General features: G+C 46.3%; 1 protein-coding gene across 2 annotated transcripts in view; it reads right to left on the minus strand.

Moving 5' to 3' along the window:
• Positions 1–23,776, minus strand: part of LPCAT2 (lysophosphatidylcholine acyltransferase 2) — a 211,308-nt gene that overhangs the window by 152,514 nt on the left and 35,018 nt on the right. For both annotated transcript variants that reach the window (XR_014971930.1, XM_085636920.1), the window contains exons 3-4: positions 20,092–20,309; positions 16,030–16,142 (exon numbers count right to left, since the gene is read on the minus strand). Coding sequence is in view for 1 of the 2 variants with exons in the window: in XM_085636920.1 (XP_085493046.1) it covers positions 16,030–16,142; positions 20,092–20,309 (331 nt within the window). In the remaining variant the exon portion in view is untranslated. The remainder of the gene's footprint in view (positions 1–16,029; positions 16,143–20,091; positions 20,310–23,776) is intronic.

The following is a 23,776-nucleotide window of genomic DNA, read 5'->3' on the forward strand; positions in this document are numbered from 1 at the left end:
CCCTCGACCTTACACCTAGCGCAACTTAGTTCTGCTCGGCAAGCATACAAAAACACTTTCAGTGAAAAGGAGTCTTTCTTCCGCAGCCAACTAGATCTGGCAAAAAACAGACCGAGAGAACTCTTCAACATTGTCAAAAGCCAAACTAACTACACTCCCTCCAAAGAAATCAAAGCCACCAATGAGCGTTGTGAAGAAATTGCCACCTTCTTCACTAATAAAGTATCGAAAATTGATCAATCCTTCATCCAAACCTCTAACCCTCCTTCCCTCTTAACCTGCCCCACTCTAACCACCCCTGATTATTTAGAAAGAGTTCTTACCAAGGACAATCAGGTCTGCCTCCAGCTAAAAAACAATGCGCATTGGTCAGACTTTGAGCTAATGTCGGAAAATGAGGTTTTCAGTATAATTTCTAACCTAAAACCTTCCTCCCACACTATGGACCCCATCCCATCCACAATCATAAAAGAACTTAACCACACCATTTCCCCTTTCTGGACAAAAATCATCAACGCCTCTCTCACCTCAGGCTGTGTCCCAGACTCCTTTCAACTTGGACAAATCACACCCATTCTCAAAAAACCAGGGGCCGACCCTAATGATCTCAACAACCTCAGACCTATCTCCAACCTCCCATTCCTTGCAAAAACATTGGAGAAATGCGTTCTCCACCAACTCAACACATTTATGAGTTCAACCTCATCGACACCTTTAAATCAGGATTCAGGAAAGGCTGTAGCATGAAAACAGCTATGCTCAACGTCTGACGATATTCACAAGGCTTTAGATGAAGGTGATGCCTGCCTACTCATCCTTATTGACCTATCTGCGGCATTCGGCACAGTAAATCATCCAGCGCTTCTGGAGACCATGTCGAAGCGCTCCGGCATCAATGGCACAGTACTAAAATGGTTCACCTCCTTCCTTCAACACCGCTCGCAACAAATTAAAATCAACTCCTGTCTCTCGAAACCAACGAAAGTCACACTTGGGGTCCCGCAAGGCTCGATCCTCTCCCGGGCCCTCTTCAATCTTTTCATGGAGCCCCTCACAATCATCTTGAAAAAAGCTGGAGTGAATTACCACCTTTATGCTGACGACACCCAAATCTATTTCAAAATCAAGTCTCCCAGCGACATACAACACCTCAATGCCACTCTAACAGAGATCCAAACTTGGTTCAACGCTAACCACTTAAAACTCAATCCAGATAAAACAGAACTAATCCTATTCTCTTCAAAAAGCAACCATCGTCCAACCCAAGAGTGGCTCAAGAATCTGGTCGCCCTAAACTGATCCATCGTCCTATCCGACTCTATTAAGTCTCTAGGCATCACCCTTGACAAGAACTTATCTTTGGAGGACCACATCAAAAACTCTGCAAAAAGTGCTCTTTTCCTCTCTAAAACACCTCAAGAAATTGAAACCTTTTCTTCCCCATGATGACCTCAAGACAGTAATCCAATCCCTAGTTCTCTCTAAAATGGACTACGGGAACGCCATCCTAACAGGGACTCCAAAAGCTCACCTAGCCCCTCTAAGGGCAGTGTTGAACATGGCCGCTCGACTTGTATCTGGAGTAAAAAGATTTCATCACATCACTCCAGCTCTCAACTCCCTCAACTGGCTTTCCATGGAAGGGAGGTGTATTTACAAAATGGCCTGCATCACACACAAAACCCTTCACTCTCCGGCCCCCAACTACCTGAACAACAAACTGGTCAGAGCAGGTCAATCCAGATCGCTGAGAAGCTCCAACTCACTCCTTATTCCTCCGAAACTGTAAAAGAAAACCACACAATACCGATTGTTCTCTGGCAACGCTCCCAGGATGTGGGATCCCTAGAGTCCTCAGATGCAACCCCTCCTTCTCCTGTTTCAAAAGGGACCTGAAAATACATCTCCTTAACAAATACTTTCCTGACCAACGTCAACTAACCTAGACTAATATCAGAGTTTACTCCTCTCTCTTGACATTGAAGGATAGTTGGTGACCGGACTGTGTTAACCACCTTATCTTCCATGTTGTATTTTTTTTTATCCCTGGTTTTGCTTCCTTACTGCCTGCATACTATGTAATGCAATTTCCGTCTGTTTTTCTTTACAGTATGTATGTAAAGCGCTCAGATACCTACGGGTTAAGCTAGCGCTATATAAAACTTTTAAAATAAATAAAATAAGTATACCTCTGGAGCGTGAAATAAGTAAACACTGAAGGGATTTAGCGGTTTAAAGGGAAATGAGCACACAGATTACCAGACCGCGGCATTTCCCTGTGTGCCCCCCTCACCTCACCTCACCCCACTGATAAATAGCTGGCATGTTGAAAGTCGGTGTCAGGTTACTCGAGACTGGGAAGGACCAGAGAGACAGCTTTGCAGCTTCCAAGAGACACTGCCAGCAGCATGGAGGCTTGGATCCGCCTCCTGCCCTTGGTCCTGCTTGCCCTGTCCCACTCCTGAGTTACTGTAAGCACAACTGGGGACCCTTGACCTGTCTGGTAGTTCTCACTGCCCTGCTTTTCTGCCAAACACAATAAGAGCAACGGGGGCCACCTCCGTCTGACCCTGAACCACTGTCCAATCTCACTGCCCGCCACTGTAACCACCACGTGGGACCCCCAACTTGCCTCCGTTTCTGCTCGTTCTCACTGTCCTATCTTACTGCCAGCCACTGTACAATTGGCAACTCTATCTACAGTGAGCACCACCAGAGGCCCTTATCCTGCCCATAATCTCCGTCACTTACTGTCCCACTGCCAGCTACTGTAAGCCCAACGGAGGACGCTTAACCTGCCCCTGCTCCCCCCGACTGCTCTGTCCCACTGCCAGCTGCTGTAAGTAGACCCGAGGGCGGGTGGAAATCCACGTACCCCTGCCCCACTGTCCTGTCTCAGTGGTTAATGAACAGCATGCTGTGCCAATTCTCTCGTCCTATATTGTACGGTTTAATTGGGTATCAGCAACACCTGACAGTTATAACGACTTGACATGGCAGGTGTGCCTTATGAAGAGCTACATAAAACAATGTGTTATGTTCTATTACAGTGTATCGTTTATGTTGGATCGTTGATAAGAGCGATTCTTGACTGTTGGAAAATAAAAATAAAGTCTCTTCACTTTGATTCTGACAAAGCCCTATCATGGTCGGGTAATAAAAACATGTTGACCGAACTCCATGAGGTGTGACAGGAGAGCGAGAGGTGCAAGAGGATGGGAAAAAGGTCTGGGGGGGGGGGAGCAGTGTTGCCATGTCCATCCCTCAGTCCAAAAGGAAATAGTGATGCAGCCGTATATTCTGTACGAATACTGCACATCGTCGAGCCTAACGTAGGCAAAACATAGTACACGTACTGAGTAACAACCAAGTAAAAGGCCCAGTAGCCATGGAAGGTTCCAAATGAAGACAAGGCCATACTAAGGAGGGACTAACAAGCAGTTTAACAAATCCGATGGCAGCATTTACGAAAGACAATGACACAAGCCAATTAAAAATATGGGAGGACAGTGGGCGTGGCTTCTCTACCATGCTCTACTACAGCAGTCTCAACCTAAAAACTCTGTTGCTCTTCCGCATGTTTCAGGATCTCTTACGAAGCCTCTTGCACCCTCTCTTATATTGTTCTAAAGGCAATTAAACATTCTGCGGTGGCATTCGTTTTGCATTTCTCCAAAACTTCACTAGTAGACAGTAAAATAAGAATCTTAAAATGGGGATAATCATGGCCATCTCTCCTTTTTTTTTTGCTTTATTCAGATGGATTTAGGCCCAGATCTCTGTACTGGGGTGAATGTATGACATTCTTCTGCATTCTGTCCATCAACTGTTGTTTTTGCATTTGTCACCCCGAGTGTGAAGGGTATGCCCCGACATGGGTCCCTTGCTCTCCATGCCACTGGAATCAAGCTATCCTGGCTGAAGAGGGGTGAAACCCCGAAACCAGTCCTAGGATGCTTGTTTCCAGTCCAGGGAGGACCTGGCTTGGCAGTTCGGGCTGGACTGTTCCCATGAGGCACAGGGTCAAGACTGATTTGCATATGGCTGGGTTCAAACTGGAACGTCATAGTGAGCAAAAAAACGATGGATTTAGGCCCAGATCTCTGTACTGGGGTGAATGTATGACATTGTTATGCATTCTGTCCATCAACTGTTTGCAGCTCTCCTGAATGCCAGAGCACAGTAGGGATATTGCAGTGAGGCAAGTCTTTGCATACAAAGACTTAACCATTCCAGCAATGGTAAAGTAACTGAGGCCTCTGCTAATCTGCAACCACTACAATTCATACTATTTCCAAAAGAAGTTCTTCTGGAAAGTCTGCTGTGTGGAATATGACTCGTTACAAACGCGAGTCATCACAACGCGTGCGATAACAATGACCGCGTTGTTACCACGTAAAGCAGTTACTATGCAAGACATTACATCGAGTAGATGGCGGGCTGACATTAGAAATGTATAACTCAACTCCAGCCTACGTAACAGTGGGGAAGGTGTTGGAATAGTAAACAATACTATTTCTGATGTTAGCACGCCATCTACTGCAAGTCGATGTAATGACTTGCGCAGTAATGGCATTGCGTGGTAACAACGTGGTCATTGTAACGACCGTGTTGTAAGGGCATCACGATGTGATGCCCGCGTTGTAGTGGCTGTTTCCTGCTGTGTGAGGTCATGTAATTGTACAGTGCAACATAACACCAATTATAACTATAATACATATGATCTGTAAAACTGACTCATTTCTACCCAGTTACTTCTAGGCATTATTTCAGACAGAGTAACAAATTAAATGCAAGAAGGACATTTATTAAATATCAAAATATTGTTGTACATATTAGACATATGAGGATAAATAAACACCCACTTAGGTAAACAATTGCTCCTTTAAAAAACAGCCTACGCTAAGTAGATCACTAAATATACAAACTACTTAACCATCCACTCTATAAGACAGTTGTTTGCTCAATGAACAATATTTCCAATTCAACAATAAACAACTGTGGTTACTAATCCCAGCTACGTCTCAAAGAACAAGTTGTTTACCTTTGGTAATGTTCATATGGTAGAGGCTTTATTTAGACACAGATTCCTTACTTTAGATAATTTCCAGGCGTCAGACTGGATCCAGAATTCTTTTGAGAAACCCCCTTGCGTGACGGTAGGTGGTGGTGTTCTGCTCTGCGTGGTATCAATGGGGTCTGTCCGCAGTTCCTTCTTTTCCATGCCATCAGCGCAAATCCTAATCATGCTCCCATCAGTCATATTTTTGACTGACTTTGACCTTTTGTTAATGACTTGTGTGCCTTTTTCTACCTTTTTGATTATGCCACCGAAGACACCCACCAAGTTCAAACCTTTTGGAGCCTCCAATAGCCCCTGGTCCAGCCCTGTGGTGCTGATACCGAAGGTTGCCCCAGCGGGGGCCATTCCAGAACACAGGTTGTGTGTGGACTACCAGGGAATCAATTGCGTCACCAGGCCTGACACACATCCCATCCCCTGAACTGATAAGCTCATCGGCAGGCTGGGCGTTGTGAGATTCCTCAATACCTTAGAATTGGCATCAGGGTACTGTCAGATGGCTCTGACTTGGGGAGCATAAGAGTGGCCAGCCTTCTCAATCCCAGAGTGCCACTTCCAAATTCAGGTACTGCCCTTCGGCTTGAATAATGTCCCTGCCACCTTCCGGAAGTTGGTTACCAGGGTACTGGCTGGGAAGGAGGCCTTCTGTGCTGCCTATCTGAACAACATCGCTGAATACAGCTACAGCTGGGTGAAACACGTGGTGTATATGGGCTGCCCGGTAGGCAGGGGAAAGGTGCAGCGCCTCCAGACCAATATTGAGACTATCATAGCCTGGTATCCCCCTAAACCTCAGACTGGGGTAAGAGCCTTCCTAGACCTCAATGGATAGCACAGAAGATTTATTTAGGGATATGGCACCATTGTTGTCCCCAAAACAGACAGAGACCACTTTGAAGAAGCAGCCCAGATTAGTGATGTGGACAAAGGTCTTTCAGAAAGCCTTTGATGTGAACAGTACCTGTATTCAAGGCTCCTGGGACTTTGAAATTAGGGAAACTTCAAAGGCCTGAGTTTGAAGTTTCCCTGAGGTCCTTCCTTCCTGCCCTGGCTCCACATTCACTACAGGGGAGTTTGAAGTCCTCTGTGTGTAGACAGGGCACAGCCTATTAAGGTGTGAGACTGGGTTTAGCTCCTCCCTCCCATCCTGCAAGGATGGCCCATCAAGTCACACCTAAGCTCACATTGTGTGTAGCTGTCTAGAGGGAATACACAAAGCCAAGCCGGCCCCCACCCTAGACCAGTGATCAGAGACAGGCAACAAATGCCAACTTTCTAAAAGTGGCACTTTCAAAATCGTAATTTAAAATCCGACTTCACCATAAACTAGGTTTTTAAATTAGTATTCCAGAGACACAAGATGTGTTTTTTTTTTCTTCCCAATTGGAAATTACACTCAAAATTTAATAAAGGTAATTCCAATGTTACCCTCTGGGAGAGATAAGCCTTGATGTAGCGAAAAACAACTTTGAGAGTTTTCTTCTTTTTTAAAAAAAAACTCTTTATTGAGAAATTGGCATGTTAAACAGCAAAGACACAGCATTTCACATGTAATCAGTGGCACACAGTGCGATAGAACATCAAAAACCTCTTCGCGCCTGTGCAGCATATTTACTTTCAGGAATGTCACATTATTCAACATTATCAACCTCATCCCCCCGACCCCCTGGTGGTTCACAGATCTCCCCCCTTAAAGTATTCCAAGGCCCCCAAATTTGCGACCACTTCTTCGGGCATCCCCTGAAAACATAAATAGGTATCTCTGTCACCATACACCAATCCATGTCTGTGGCCCAGTCCGCAATGTTCGGTGAGGTCGGAGCCCTCCACAATCGTGCGATATTCCGCTTGGCTACCATGAAGCCAAAAGTGACCCATAGCCTCTCCTTAGCCGTAAGGTCAGTGGGGTCCCATATGCTTAACAAAATCAATTTAATATTGCATTGTATCTGCTGCCCTAATACTTCCTCCATCATTAATACCACCCCCTCCCAGAATTTCTGAATTGTCTCGCAGTCCCAAAGTGTATGGATGAAGGTGCCCTCTTGTCTGCATTGCTGTGTACAACCACTATATTGGGCATATCCCATATGAATCAACAAGGGTCCAGACAAGTACGTCCTGTGGAGGATGTTTAGTTGAACCAGCCAGAGTCTGGAGGAAATGGCTACTTCGTGGGGAGAGGCCACTGCGGCTCGCCATTCTTCATCATCCAAGCCGGCAACGTCATGGTCCCATTCATCTCTTAGCCGTGTTAGGGGATCGGTCATATTATTGATAAGATTCTTGTATATGAGGGAATATGGCCTTTTCTGGCAAATCTCCATCTAAAATCCTGTCCTCCAGAAGAGAGGAATCTGAGCGGGCCGTACCCTTAGGGAGAGCCGAGAGTAGTGCATGCCTAATTTGGAAATACCTGAACTGTTCAGAGCTTGCCATTTCAAACTCTTGACTTAGTTGGGAGAATGGTAGGACAATCCCGGCACTCCAACGGTCCCAAATTCTGGCGATACCGATGGTGTCCCATTTGTCGAACCCCAAGGAGCATGACAGCCGACCCAGCTGGTCGCAATGCCAGAGCGGCGGGGCTTGAGTAAGCTTGCCCTCCCAACCCAGGCTTTTAGTGGCGTCTCTCCATATTTGCACAGCGTGCTTGGTCGGGCCGAACAAGACGTTTTTCTGAGACTTTGTATACAGTGCGCCCTCAAACCCACCCCCGGGGAGAAGCCATCGATCGTTACTAAATGCCAGGTCGTCGTGCCCCCTATAGGTGCATTCGTTAATGGCAGGGAGCTGCTAGGCCCAGTAGTATCTTTTCATGTCTGGGAGTCCGATGCCCCCATCGAACCATCCCAGTGTGAGCTTGTGTGTGGCGATGCAGGGTGGTTTACCCACACATTGCAAATCCCGCACTGTGCCCTCCAATTCTTTAAAGTATGACGCCAGGACCGGAAGGGGTGTTTTTTGTAACATGTACAGGAGACGGGGAGGGACATCTTGAATAGGGCTGCCCGTCCCAGGAGGGTCAAGGGGAGCGATTTGCAGCGCTGGACATCAGATTTAAGGTGTGCTAGTGGTGGCCGGAGGTTGGTGTCATAAAATTGCGTCAGGTCTTTAGATACCCAGAGGTCCAGATATTTAAAGCCGTCAACAGCCTCCGTCAGTTGGCAACCCCGGAGAAGTCGAGATCTTTCCCCACTAAGAACGTAAAGCACCGATTTGGACCAGTTGATCCTAGAACCTGCGAACCTACCAAAAATGTGGAATATATCCATCACCACATTAAGAGACTTCGCCGGGGAGATAGAGCAGGATATCATTTGCATACAATGATATGCAGTCCTCCCACCCATATGTCCGAATGGCGGGGTCTTGTCGGATCCACGCTGTGAGAGGTTCCAAGGCCAAGTCAAAAAGGAGCGGCGACAGGGGGCAACCTTGCCTGGTGCCCCAAACAAGAGACAAGACAGGGGATTTCCAATTGTTTACAACCACTTGCGCCAACGGTTGACAATATAGTAGACTCACCCATTTAATAAATTCCGGAACAAATCCTAGCTTGTGTAGCACCGCAAACATATAGGGCCATTCAATGGTGTCAAAGGCCAAAGCGCCATCCAGTGATACCACCAAGGCATCTTCTCTGATCGTATCTGCTCTGCAAAGCACTGCGTGCAGTCGGCGGAGGTTAGGATATGTGTTCCTTGCCGGCATGAACGAGGACTGATCCGGGTGTATCAAATTGGGGAGAACTTGTAATAGACGAGTGGCAAGGACTTTTGCAAGGATCTTTGCCTCGCAATTGAGGAGTGAGATAGGCCTGTATGAGGAACACAGGTTGGCGAGTTAACCCGCTTTGTGGATAACAATGATGTTGGCCAGTCTGTGATCCTCGGGAAGAATTCCTCTCTTTACACATGGCAGTGATAAAAGGGGCAGTCATGCCTGCTGTTGGCTTAAATAATTCTACGGGGATCCTGTTAGGGCCTGACGCCCCCCCCGCAGATCATGGATGGCCCTCTCCACTTCGGTCACTGTGATATCATGGTCGAGGTCGAGACTCTCCTCCTCTGTAACAACTGGCATCCAAATATCGTGTAGGAGGGAAGAAGCCTCTTCATCTGAATGGGTCGTGCTGGCAGAATACAGGGAGTGGTAATATCTACCAAATGCGTCTGTGATGTCTTGCGGAGCTGTGATTAGGGAGTGCGAATCAGTGGCAATATCAACCACAACGCGCCGTGCCCCATCTCTGTGATCTAGCCAGGACAACAATTTGCCTGCTTTATCGCCTACATCATAAATCCTGCTAAGGGTAGCCTGATAATGCACCTCAGCCGCATCTGTGGCTAGGTCCAAGAGTTCCTTGGTTTTAATGCAAAGCTGTTGGCGCACTTCTTCCGAGTCTGGCGATCTAACTGCGAGTTCCAGTTCTAGGATCTCATCCTCTATACACGTTATGGCGGCCGCCTTCTCCTTGCGTTGCCCTGCGATTTGTCCCAAAACCACCCCTCGAGCAAATGTCTTATAGGACTCCCAGAGTGAGATGGATGAGCTGACTGACCCCAAGTTTTCTTGGAAATACAAACCCCATCTCTGATTGGCGGGGGTGGGGTCGTGAGATATCATAAGTTGATCGGCGCCACGCAGCCGATCGAGGGTTCCGCTACCTCCAATCAACACAGTACGGGGGATTGATCCGATATTCCCCTGGCCAAGTGTCGTATTACTTTAACAGTGTGGAGATGATGTGTGAGTGTGAGCACATAATCAATGCGTGACTTGGTGCCATGGGGGCCCGAAAGATGTGTGTATTGGAGTTCCTCTGGGTGCAAGCATCTCCAGACATACGCTAGTCCCAAGGCACCTAAGAAGCTATGAATCAGTTTACGCGATAGTGGCAGGTCCTTCTGGGGCCAGCAGTCCAGAGAGTCAGAAACAATGGAGTTAAAGTCCCCACCAATCAACAAACGCCCGTACAGAAGGCCAAGGAGAAGGTTGCCGAGATCAATAAAGGCCTGCGTATGGAGGCCCGGTGGAATGTATACCGAGACCAAGTTACGGAAGGCTCCCTCCCAGGTTCCAGACAGAGCTACGAATCTACCCAGTGGGTCCGTGCGGACCATATTAATCGTTAAGGGGAAGGATTTGCGAACGATGATGCCCACCCCCCGGGATCCAGAGCCAAATGAGGAGTGAGCAGCCATCTGAAAACCCCATCGTGACAGGGCACTAGAACCGTTGCCCAAACTGAAGAAACACTACATCTGGTGAGTGTCATTTCAGGAATTGGAGAACCACCCCTTTCTTTATTCTGTCCCCCAGCCCATTCACATTCCATGAGAGCAAAGTAAGTTTCTGTCTACTCATAGTACCCATCACTCGGATTTAGAGATGTAAAACATCCCAGGGATCAGCAAGTGAGGGGGAAGATTTGGAAGGATTTCCCTACACTGCTAAGCACTCTGATCAATGAGAACGTTACTAACACCGTGTCTGCTGCAATTGACATCGGAGTCCGAAAAGACAGGACATGCCTGAACAACAATACCCAAACCAAAACACAAATGCAAATTCCTCCCACCCACCCCACAAACCCAATGTGCATTCCCAGAAACACCCCCCTCCCTGCTCATCGGTAACAAAATTTCCCACCCCCCAAACTAGCAGAGTGCCTATCGCCCACCCTTCCAAAAACGTATGGGTTCGTGCAGCCCAACCGAGCACCCAACTCTAAGAATTGTATTGTACGGATATTAACATTCATAGCCTAATGGGCTTACACTAAAAGCATCGGCAAGGGCCCAATATACACCCACAGGTTTAGCAAAGGAACAGGCAAAGTTCAAGGAGTACTAATCAACAAAGCCATCCATGGCAGTCTAGCTCAATACGACAAAAGTCTGACGCATTTGACTGAGTCGACCCCTTTCCCACAGCCCTCAGTCTAAATGGAATCAGTCAATCCACCCAAAGGAAAGGCATACAGACCCATTATTCGGCTCCACCTGCCGTCTCCTCACAGTCAGGAAGTGGTGAGCCACCACCTGAGGCCTGGGCGTCTCCCTCCATCCATACGCCCCAGGCCCGATTGTTGCGGCGGCCCGCCGTACGCCAGCCAGTCCCAGGTCTCCTCTGGGCTGGAGAAGAACCAGGATTTCCCCTGCGATTCCACCCTCAGCTTGGCCGGAAACTTCATAGCATATTTCAATTCCTGGTCTCGGAGCGCTTTTTTCACTTCCAGGAAGCTACGTTGCTGTCTCTACACCTTGAGGGTGAAGTCCAGGAAGAAAGTGATGCGGATGTTTTGGTATTCCACTGGCGGGGCGGATCGGGAACACTGTAGGATGACATCTCTGTCGCGGAAGTTGAAGATCCTGGCAAGAAGTGGCCTTGGGGGGGCTTCGGGCCTCAGCCCGCCCCCTGGTACCCGATGTGCCCGTTCCACTGAAAAGAAATTGGAGAGTCCCTTTGGCTTGAAATGTGATCAGTTCCTCCACGAATAGATCCGCCGATGGCCCCTCCGCTCGTTCAGGTACCCCAATTATATGGACGTTGTTGCTTCTGGAGCGTCCCTCATAGTCATCCAGCTGCGCTTCTAGTTTCGTAGCGTGTGCTTGCAGCTCCATCTTTTTCTGCAGTTGTCTTCCACCAGGGAGGACGCCTTGATTTTGAGGTCTTTAAATCGCGAGTTCATTGAGCGCATGTCTTCTCTGATAAGGGACACTTCGGTGGACACTGTGTCAATACGCGACTCCAATGACGTGCGGACGGTGGTGATGGCCTAAAGAGTATCCTGTAGCGTTGGTTCCTTCTGCTACTCACCGGGCTCAGCTTTGTCGGTCGTGGATGACCCATTTGGGGCTCGTGCCGGGGCCTCCGTCCCATGCATACTTCAACAGTTTGGCCTGGAGCGCTGCCTTCGAGCTGCATCCCCCTGCCATGGCGTATGCAGATCCCTCCAAGGGGGGCTTACTTGCGGTTGGTGTCAGGCACTACACGTGGTAGTCAACAGTAGAAACTACAAAGTCCGGCCTTCTGCACGATGCGTTCTGATAATATCAGGAATGCAGGCCTCTGATATCCTGCATCTGGGATCCCTTCTAACACCAGGGTGCAAGCAGGCGCGTATCACATCTGCACCGGGAATGTGCCCTGACTCTGCACAGGAGGCAATGGTGGGATGGAAAGGAGGTCCACACCGCAGGCACGTACTGGCAGGTGGCAGCACTTCTCCTGGGCCGCACCTATATACTGGTGGCAGAGTGGAACAGCAGGGCGGTATTTCCTGGCATCCGTGGAGGGTCGCAGCAGCGTCCTGATCAGTGAGCCCTTTGCCTGATGTGCAGCAGGTCGAAGATCAGCCTCAAATCTCACCCAACCATAAGGAGGAGCAGGTGCAGCAACCATGCGGCTGTGTAGCGGGTCTTAAAGCACCATGGCGCCTCGATTCCGGCCCCGTGCCTCCGTTGGTGCGTGGAGTCGCTTAATGACCTCCTGACAGTCTGATGTTCAGCCTGGCACTGCTCTCCCCACCCGGTCAGGCACATTGATAACAGGAGTGCAGTCCACTGACGTCACGCACCCGGGACCCCTTCCCAACGCCAGGGTGTTAGCAAGTGCATAGCTCCTCCGCAGCAAGAATGCGCCTCTACGTTGCATTAGAGTCAATATTGATAGCGGAGGGGGTCCCCCCACCGCAGGTGCTTTTCGGCAGCAATCGGTGCTTTCCTGTGCGGCAACTATTTGCGTATGATAGGGCGGGACGGCAATGCGGCGTCCTCAGGCAGCCACGGGGGTCACAGTAGCGTCCCGGCGAACGAGCCCCTTGTCTGGTGTACCACAGGTCAAAGAAACAGCTTCAGACCTCACCCGTCCATGAGCAGGGTAATTGCAACAGGCACGCAGCCGCTTAACGTAAAGATGTAAGTCAAAAACAACTCCTTAATAAAAGTAGTCTGAGTACTTGGATAAGTACAGATTTTATTTTATTTTTTATTCAAGAAGGTTCTGTTTCTTCCTGTATTTTTTATGTATTTTATTATTTCTTTCTTCACGTTTATAGCAGAATAAACAGCTTTAGTGTTTCTTTCTTCACGCTTAACAAAAAAGTGAACAGCCAACACGTGTTTCACCCAGCGGCTCAAAGTTGGGCCAGGGCTTTATCAAGGCTGAAAGGAAATGTTAGTGAGGCACTGTTAGACAGATTTAGCTCAGGATCTCAATATCCTCCAGATTGCACCCAGTGGGATGTGAAGACAGTGAACATGTCTACAAACAAAAGGAAATGGTGACATCAAGAAGTGCTCAAAAGGAATGTAAGAAGATAGAAAGTAATCCCATTTATCAAATAAGAAAGAAAAAATATTATTTACTCAGTTTCAGGAGTGATGAAAATACGAAGTGAAAGGTTTTTTATTTTAATTTATAATGCAGTTTGTATAGAGAGCCAAGGGCGATTTCCAAAAAACAGCAACCTTTGTGGCAAATTAGTATATATATATAAATGCTTATAAGATCAAGTTATATTAGTACGTGCCTTCAGCTCCAAAAGAAGCCGGGTGACTCGAACCCCCCGTGATCATTCTGTTTTATTCATGCTTCAATAGAGCTGAGGCAGAAATCTATATCGAATTTACCAAGTCAGATATTTACCTTGTCATTCGAAAAGTTCTACACAGTATTGGGATTTAACATTTCATTTTGCATATTTGCTTCCGAACCAGACAGAGCAGTAATCTAGACAAGAGTAAGCAGAGAAAGATAGCTATAGATAGCAAAACAAGTTGGTCAAAGATTCAACATTTTATATGTTATATCAGTACTGTTGAAATAAAAAAAATCTATATGAGAAGGGAGACCAGGATGGCAAAATATTTACGGGCCGTTTTGTTCTAAGCCAAGACAGGTATTTCACTAAGCGAATGAATTTGTACACGTTTTCCGCAGAAAACGATGAGTTATTATTCCAAATACTGTCTCAAATTGTGGGGTAAGGGAATACTCTTAAATTTCCCGATCTCATGGGGCAAGGCGTGAAGTGCGGCCGCTTAACAGTTCTCTTAGCACAGTGGTACTATGGTCCCTGCCCTGTGTTTTCATGAGTGCGTGGAGTCAGGTGAAGGCCATATCAGTACTCCGACTTGCAGCCTGGCAATGCTCTGTACACCCGGCTGGTGCAGGACCTACAACCCCCCCCCCCCTCCAGGCAATCCCGGTGCTACGTTTGTTCCGGTGGAGGCTGACACCAGTGCCGATGGTGAAGTTCCACACCCGACAGCTCCTCACACCGCTCTCCGTACTGGTTTCTCCCGGGGTGCCGGCGGCAATCGGATGAAGTCTGCCACGGTCCGGGACTACCCGCCAGACTTGGTGGGGTGCCGCTCACAGGCGCACTTCAACCTCGTACCAGAGGTGGCTGCGCGGATTGGTTGAACGCCGCTGATGATACTTTCGGCCGACAGGCCGCACGGATGCGTCTCCGCCCTGATCCGGCCAGATGGCGCAGATCTCGCAGATTCCGCTCTGAACCTTCTTCCCGGTCACGGGTGGCATCAAACTGTGCAGCAGCCCTTCCGATTTCTAATTTATGTAGTAAGAGACCCTCTTTAGGCAGTTTAAGACGGATATTCAGCGGATAATTTGCTTGGCCGGCGGAGCAGACAGCTTAGGCTGCCATCTTGTTGCTCAGCTTGGCCACGCCCCCGACTTTGAGAGTTTTTAAGTACCAGGATATGTAAAACTTAAAAGTACATGTCCTGCCTTTTAAACATATTGCACCGTGGCCTGTGGGTTGTCCAGGGCCTACTTAGGGGTGACTTATATGTCTAAAAAGGAAAAGGAAAGGTTTGAGCCTGGCAAAAGGTTTATTTTGAAAAGAAAACTAGATGACCGCATGCTGCATAACAACCATTGTACCTATTATAAAAGGTTTATTTTGACAGGTCGACATGGCAGTGAAAACTGTGCACACATGGCAGGCCTGAGACATGGTTAAAGGGCTACTTAGGAAGGTGGCACAATCAGTGCTGCAGGCTCCCTAGCTGCAATACATTTAGAGGCCCTGCATACAGATGCACTTTACTAGGGACTTAAAAGTAAATTAAATATGCCAATTAAGGATGATGCACTATTACCATGTTTAGGCGAGACAGCACGAGCACTTTAGCACCGGTTAGCAGTGCTTAAGTGCACAGAGTCCTAATGCCAGGAAAAACCAGGTCAGAAAAGTAAAGGAGGCAGGCAAAGTGTTGGGGGGGGGGGGGGGGGGGAGACCACCCTAAGGCTGTCGGGTCTAACAACTATAATGCACATTTTTCAAAAGACTTATTTGTCTTTCAGCTGCTGCTGGTATGGGTAGTACATCCAGTTGTACCGCAGTATAACATACTTCATGTTATGATGAGCGTATGAATATCTGAAACTCGAAAATGGGCTGAATAAGAGAATATATGGAAGCTAGACCAAGGAGTCCTGACCCAGTTGGAACATGGTAACACATGATTTTATTGGGCATGAGAGGAAGATGACCACCAGGGATAGCACTAGGCAGCTAACAGCTCTATGAGGGGCATATGACAAAGTCCAAACACCGTGACAACAAGAGAGAAGAACTGCGTAAGAATAGTAAGGTCTGAACAGTGCCCTCTCTTAATCAAGATAATGAAAATATATATACTGAACCTAGACTACGGACACCTGCAGAGAACAGAGTTAACAATAGTAGTATTGGTGGATTAAAACAAACAGAAGTATGCAGTTGTAGGGAAGGAGTGTATATGACGATGTTCACAAGAAAATGTATGTATACACGTCTGAAGCGTTTTAGCATCAAAGGAACTGAATGTGGCTTTGATAAATGATATTTAATGGAAAAAAACAAAATCTGTTTAAAAAAATTTGAAGTTTCCAGTTCTCTCAGCTCTATAACAAATTGAACTGCTCACCTGCGGCCACTTCCCTCCAGAGTTGGCACGTTTTTGTATCTCGTTTAATGTGTTCTTTCTGGAGTCTGAATCTTTTCGAGAAACCAGCACTGGCTCAACAGCCTGGAGTACTCCTTTGCAAAAATAGAAACAACTACATTTAGTGTGTAAGAAGCAAATTCATATTTGATAACCATTTTCTCAACCAATTGCAATATCTAAAATAAATTTGCATAACTATAATAACTAAGACCAGAAAAGAAGCCTGTAGACCTGGCGTCTTTTGGCGTGGTCTCCCCTAGCCTTGTTGGCTGCTAACCTCATGTTTAGACCTGCTTTGCTGGCTTAGGACTTTGAGCGCTTTTGACACTGCCATTTAGTGCCAAAGCATTGTGCTTGTCATATACATACTGGCAATTGGTGTATACACAATTGGCTGCTTTGAGTCAACTGTAAGTCCCTTGTCTAGGGGTAAGAGATATACCCAGGGCATGTATCTCGAATGCACCTCTGTGGGCCTGCAGCTCTGGTTGTGCCAGCCATCCACGGAGGCAACTCATCGATCGTGCCACAGGTTGCCCTGGTGGGGCTTGTGTGTGCAAATTACTGTTACTCAGCTTGCCAGTTGAAAAGCTACGTGCCAAGCTTCTGCATGTCACTTGCTATATCAGAGTTCTCCCTGGGGACAGGGTGCGGTCGTGAGTGCTACTGGGTGGTGTGTTCGTTACAACAGGGCCTGCTTCACACATTGGATTAGCATGGAGGAAGGTAGGTAAAGGCTATTACGTAGTATTTCCTACATGCAGAATGGTAGCAGTATAGTGCTTTATATCAATGAGTTTGTACTGGCAAATCCTCTTCGGTAGTGCGAGAAGATTCAACATTACTGAATTAGAAATATCACTTTTGGAAAGTGGGCATTTCGATTCTCATGGCTCTGTGTGCCTATGGCCTGTCACCAAATCACATATGTGCGTTCAGGCAACAGCTACATCTGTGCATTCCTGATAGAAGGCCATAAACTAGGGGCTCAAGAGAAACTGCAGACCTCTGACTTTTAAGGGCCTTTCTGGGACAGTTACGCGGGTTGGAATTGAGACCTGGATTTCAAGAGGATGGGACTTGGCCGCACTATCGATAGCGATCAGACCTCCAGGGGTAGGATGGCAGACAGGACAACATTTAGAGAGGGCCTGTGCATTACAATGGTGGTCCTTTTGAACTGATGCATCTTCAAAGGCCATTGTGGCTATAACTACTGGGGCTCTGGCCTCTAAAGTTAGAGACGCTTTTGGAATCATACTACGCTGGTATACCGCTGGGACATTGACACTAGGAATCATTAGGGCAGGAGGGACTGCAACTGGATTAGCCACCGACTTGTGGTGGCCTGGAGCTCATTGTGCTCCAGAAAAGAGACTCTCAATTGGCGGATTTGCCTGGACGTTGCTGGCCTGCAGCCAAGTGACAATTGTCATGGCCCGGGCCACTAGGTACTCTCCAAGGGCTGGTTGGCTGGCCTCCTGTCCACGAGATCCAAGGGACACAAAGGATCTCCCAGTTTCCACAAGATCATAAGCCCCGCACAGGGTGCGGCGGAAATGGGTGGAAGTGATCGTCGACTGGTACAAGGATCATTCTGATGTACGTCATCACACTGTGCAGAGGAGCGTGCCAGTGAAGATCAGAAGCCCACCTGAGGTGCCAGGACGTGAGAAGCGCATGGGAAACTTGCAGTGTCTGAGGAACCCATGCTTACAAGCAGAGGACCTACACTAGGTTGCACTCCAGAGTGTGTGGTGTCATAGGGGTGTTGGGGGACCTGTGCTGAGACTGTATTTGTCATCCAGTTCGGGAGGACGGCAGTGCCTGGCATTGCAGCCTCGGTCTGAAGTCGCTGGTTCCCTCTACCTGGACCCACACCACAAGGTACTTTGATGTGGAGAACATCATGACAGATCAGAGGGGTTTCCTTGTGGGCACCTACGGCTGGCTGTCGGTAGCTACGGCAGCTCGCTCCTCCGCTTGAGGGGAAATTTCTCAAGACTTGGAAGACCACCAGCTTCCTGGGTCACAACCTTTTGTCTACGGCGGAGATCAATCCTGCACTCGTGCAGGTGTCACTGGGCGCCTGAAAGTCTAATCCGGATGGACGAAACTAAATAACTGTTTCCTTCTGTTTTAGGTGGTTCCGACAATCTCATCAACGGGGCGCCAGCGGGGTCAACGTGTAGCATTGGCTGGAGTGGTTGAGTGACTGAGGGGCTGGGACATAAGGCATAGTCAAAAATCTGTGATTGATTGACGATTGCAACTGTTGGTGGTACGCAACATTGGGGAATCTTGTGTTGTATGGAGACCTCTGATTAGTGCATATGTGTTCTTGCTGTTCTGCTAATGGGAACGTTTGACAATTGCATACAACTGTAATGTGCATCTAAAATGTGCGTCTTGTTTTTATTTCAAAGGTGTGTGTAATACTAATACCAGTGTTTTATACATATGGTGTGGAGTCTTTTGTGGCGTACGCAGTGTGTTGCGAGGGTGGTGCTGTGCCAATACTTTATACTTGGACCCTGAGGATAAGCCTGACTGCTCGGTGCCAAGCTACCCAAGGGTGAGCACAAGTTATTGGACACGTTTATCATACTTTTCCTATCTAGGATTGTGGATTCTGACTGACTCGGAGGCATCGCAGCCAGCCGGAAATTGCTGGGTCTAACAATGTCCCATCAATAGTTTTGGCAGAGTAAATACTTTTCAAATTGCACCACAATTTACAACTATACACATAAATTAGAGTTGCAACCTGACTCGTATTTTACCAGTAATTGAACATTGCAAGCCAATGCCGGTAATAAATAAATAAAGGCAACTTTATTGCCGTTGTTGCTGAAAAATGCCCCATGTGGTCAGAAAAGCATGTACTACTGGTATCCTGCCTGCATGCAGACTTGGCAGAATGTAAACAAAATCAAATATTTGGACATGTAAGATGCAAGTTTCTAATAGTAAGGTGAAAAGCTTTCAGTCAGCCCGTTTTATGTACTTTAAAGGTACAAACTGTGGCCTCCGAGAGCCCTTCTTTAAGTCTGCCCTCAGGCATTTGGACTGTCTGTAATTGGCTGAGACTTGGGGCTGGGTTAGGGGCTGGCCTGTGAGGACCTGCACCCTGTGGAATGCAAATCAAGGCCTGGGAGGCCTTTGTGAGTGGGGAGTGAAAGTGGAGGATGCACCCTCCAGAGAAGTAAAATATTCATGCTGGAACTGCACAATGCCCAGGGCGTGTGAAGTTGGACTGGAGCTATTGAAGGTGAGAAAAGGTTTTGATTCATGACTTTCCTGAATTAGACTGCCATAATACTTATAACCTTCCTTGTAAGATAGGACTTTGCTGCCATATGCGGCACTAACATTACCATTTGCACAAATTCGGCATATACTTTAACGCTACTGTTGCCAAGCCTGGAATTTAAGGAATGTTTTTATCCCTGCTTTTCTCCTGATCTTTTAATCGGACGATAGGGTCAAATTTGCAAACATTGCGAGTGAAGTGGGGGAAGTCTTTTTTCTATTTTTAACACAACAGCCATTTTGAAACGTCTAATTCACGCACTCCAATTTCTATGAGCAAGTAAGACAGAAAATGGATGTTGCTCCTAGCCTGTGTAGCCAGTGTGCCAGCAGTGCGCAAACGGCAAGGCCTACTTTGCCCATCCACACCCACGGTCACAAACTCTGCACCATTCACATCAAACATAGGAAACAAAGTAAGTAAAGATCCTAAATTATACTCTAGAACTGAACAAATCTCTGGCTCTAACTAATCACCTCTTAAGCCAGGGCACAGAGGTCAAATTAAAAAAGGAAGGGCTACTCCACTATCACACTGGACAACAGAGTAGTAACTTTGCATTCCAAAAGAACACCACATGCCTGAAGGCAATGTTCTGTGAGGTATGATCAGAAGTTACCCATCAACATCTTATTGGAATCCTATGTCTTGATTATGATCTGGATGTTATGTTCTACAGAGACCTGGCTCTCAGAGTACTATAATAGAAAATAGTTTTAAATACTTACTACCCAACAGTGGGATGGATATGTTTTCAGACCTGGACACAGATGAAGGCATTCCAGCTACAGTCCAGGCTATTGCATCAAAGTAAGTTGAGTGAGGCGCTACGACAAAAATCGGTGCTTCTTTAGAAGTTGCCCGTCGGCCTTTAACTTTAACATTAAACCCCATCACAAAGAAAAGGCATCGGCTCAAAGGTCCAACAGTGCATTCAATTAGTTTCCTGAAACGCAAAAATAGAAACAAATGAGCGATTGCGGTACAGCTTTAGCTTTCAAAATTAGAATCACAGATTTCCGGTCAGGTCCTTATAAATTCGATGATTGATTGCAAAGGTCAATTACTATTGTAGAAAAACTTTGTTAAGAAAATGTACATTGTACTGAAGTCTCTGGATTAAGCATGTTTTTCGGCACTGAATGTGTCTCTAGAATCGGCCACAAGGATAAATATTTTAATAACTACTTATTCTTAGTCTTGGAAAACCACAAAATATTTCGAGAACAAGTTTCAAAATCAACTTGCCTGTATTGTGCATTAACTCAGTCGAACTATTTAATAAGTAGTGTTTATCCATAAAGTACTGGAGTCACTAAAATTATGTGAGTTAGGCAGACGTTTCTTTATGGCTATAAAATGGCTTCAAAACACACCAATCTTTGAAAATTCCCAAAGCATCCATCTGTGGCATTCCAATCATAAGTGACATGTTATAGGTCGTTCATGGACGTATATCATGTCACGTATATTACATAGATCAGGCTAAGAATGACTGGTGCACTTTTTAAGTGTTGTTTATTTACACAAATATTTTAACATAGAAAGGTACATGAAACCACACAATTATCCACAGAGGGTAAAGATACCTGCTAGTAGGCGGTGGGTAGTGGTTGCGATGAGGCTGGTGAATAGTGCAGACAGTTCTTCGAATAAGGCCTTGGATCAGCACAATGCCCTACCACATGATGCTTTAATAACAGTAAATAAAAAAAATCACGCTCCACGTGCCCATTAAAGCTAGGTGGGCCGCGAACGCTTGTAGTATTAAAAAGCGGGTTGTGGCTCTATACAGTTTGGAACACAGTGGGCTAGACTTTTTATTTTTTATTAGTCATAAGCTATACTCCGGCTGCACTGGAATATAATATATGAGCACAATTTTCTCAGACTGCTCCCCACGAATCCTAACATTCAAAATCTATCTCAAATCCCCATGTGGAGGATGTGAAAGAAGGCCCTACAAGAGGTTGTGTTTGCCACAACAATAAGGACTGCATTGACCGGGTACTTTACATCGACTGGGGATTGACACAGATGGGAGCTATTAAATGGGAGGCGATGAGGGTAGTGGTTTGGACAGTTGCCATTGCTGCAGAGGTGATAGAAGGGGGGGGGGGGGGAGGGAGAAGGAATGAAAGAGAAAGAGAAAGAGAGAAAGAGAGAAAGAGAGAGAGAGAGAGAGAGAGAGAGAGAGAGAGAAATTGAACAGCAAATCTAAAAGGATACAATAAAGGATAAGACCTAGAAAGAAAATGGGGATTAAAGGCTTTCCATATTCTCCCTCATTGTGCACCTGCGTAGGGGATGCCGGCACCAGATACTGCATGGTTTCTCTTGGCACCAGAGGGTCCAGTAGCTTTGGACATCCCTCTATAAATTCTCAGACAGAGTCAACAGAGCCAGTGCCAGCCATAATGCGGTAACTGTGTGTGGCGTCAATGCAAGTCAGTAGCCAAGATACTGAAAATGGCTTCCGGGTGGGAGAGACTCCCTTCAAGTTGGACCTAACTTTTTTTTGTTAAAGCCACTGCATATTCTGTTTTTTTTTTTAATCCATATTAAGGAGAAAAGTGAACCTACAAGTCGTAGAATGTAGACCTATGTTAAAAAGTCATGAAAAGTGAATGTATTAAACAGGAGGTAGCCACTTGACAGCAATCATTTTGGAATGTTTTGTAAACAACTTCATCTATTCTCCCCCAAGGGCTCTAGGCTTCATCTTCATGCAATACTAGCAAGCAGAAAGGCCATGGTCAAGTGTAAGGTATTAAAGGCACCTAAACTGCCCTTTCTCACCTCACATTGCGCTGCAAGGTCACGCTAGTCGACGTTTTCCCCGACATGCCAATATGGGGCTGACAAGCCCACTTTGGGCTCGTAGCAATATTTAGCAAATTTGTACACATTACATTTGGATTTAGCTGGGCACTATGACACACTCTCGCTTTTGTCTTGCACATACATGGTGTCATACACAAGCACATACTTACGCAAGATTTACTTACACACAATATTGACAGGATATTGATGACTTTAATCAAGGCGATAAAATCTCTGCGGATATTTCAATAGATTACACCTTACCAGATATGCATCTTGACTAGATCTAGACATCAGGGAGAGTTTGTCTTGCAAACGCACACACGTGGTGTCACACACGTACATATGTGCTGCTCTATATACCTACAATATAACAGGATGTTGATGCCTTTTGATTGTGGTTTGTACAACATCCCTGCCGATATTTCAATAGACTACACCTCATCAGATATACATCCTGATTAGACCTAGACACAATATATCCTAGAGTTGGTGATTCCCCACAGTATTGTATGTATTGTCTGCTAGTGTTGCACTTTGCACTTACAGTTGGGCACCACAAGACGCGCCAAGTGGACCCTACTTTTCTTATCATTAGGTAAGACCAATTATGTACTACTAAGGGAAGTCATACCATTTCTCATTTAACTTAATTATTGAAGAGGTTAAATAGATACTCGCTATTGATGGAATTAAAATCCCATTTGAAATCCCTGTACACTGTGATAATTGAACTATGACCATTGTTTTTTTATTTTCACTTTCAGAAAGACGGTGTTCCCAGAATAATACGGGTCATCTCTATCCTGGCCGCCTTGATCGGTGGTGGCCAGTATATTTATTTAATTTTTTCTCACTATCACAAGTCTATTTAGAGTAAATAAATAACTTTTGCGATCCTGACAAATGCCTCAGAACCCCGTTAAGGGACCATATATGTGCAGAAACATGTTGACCCTTGATAGGGATAGATTTGTTTAATCCCTAGTCCTACTGTCAAACTATCCCAGAGGTTCATTGAATAAAGTCTACTTTGACCCTTGGAGACAGTTTTATTTATCACCCTTGCACTACTTCTGCACTCTGCCCCTCGATGACCCCTTTCCATTGCTCATCTTTGAAAAACATCTCAGCTCCTCCCCTTTGGGGATTCGTAGCTCATACCATATAGATATATGTGATCTGTCTGTCCTGTACCATCAGAACACCAAACAAACCCATTGTGAAATTATTTGTTTCTACCTCACATCCAGCCATCAAATTGATTTCAGTCCTTGAAAAGAGCACAGGGTCAAAGAGCAAAGGCAGACAAAACACTGCTTTTGTGAAGCCTTTCGGGGCAAAAAAATGCACAGCACCTGAACCACTTGCACCTTAAGTAGAGGATTCGACAAATACAGTGCAAAATGACATGGTCTATAAACACCTTTATGGCACGTAGTGTAGATACTACAGTATAAGTTTATCACTTAGGCCATGCTAAAGTATAAGGTGAAAACATATGGTAAAGCAGGTGTAAACACTGAACCCGTTATCATACCTACACATTTTCGCAAGATGTGAGTAATTAGCAGTAAAAGCAGATTTACA

The sequence above is a fragment of the Triturus cristatus genome, chromosome 12 (assembly GCF_964204655.1).
Source record: "Triturus cristatus chromosome 12, aTriCri1.1, whole genome shotgun sequence".
Taxonomy (NCBI): domain Eukaryota; kingdom Metazoa; phylum Chordata; class Amphibia; order Caudata; family Salamandridae; genus Triturus; species Triturus cristatus.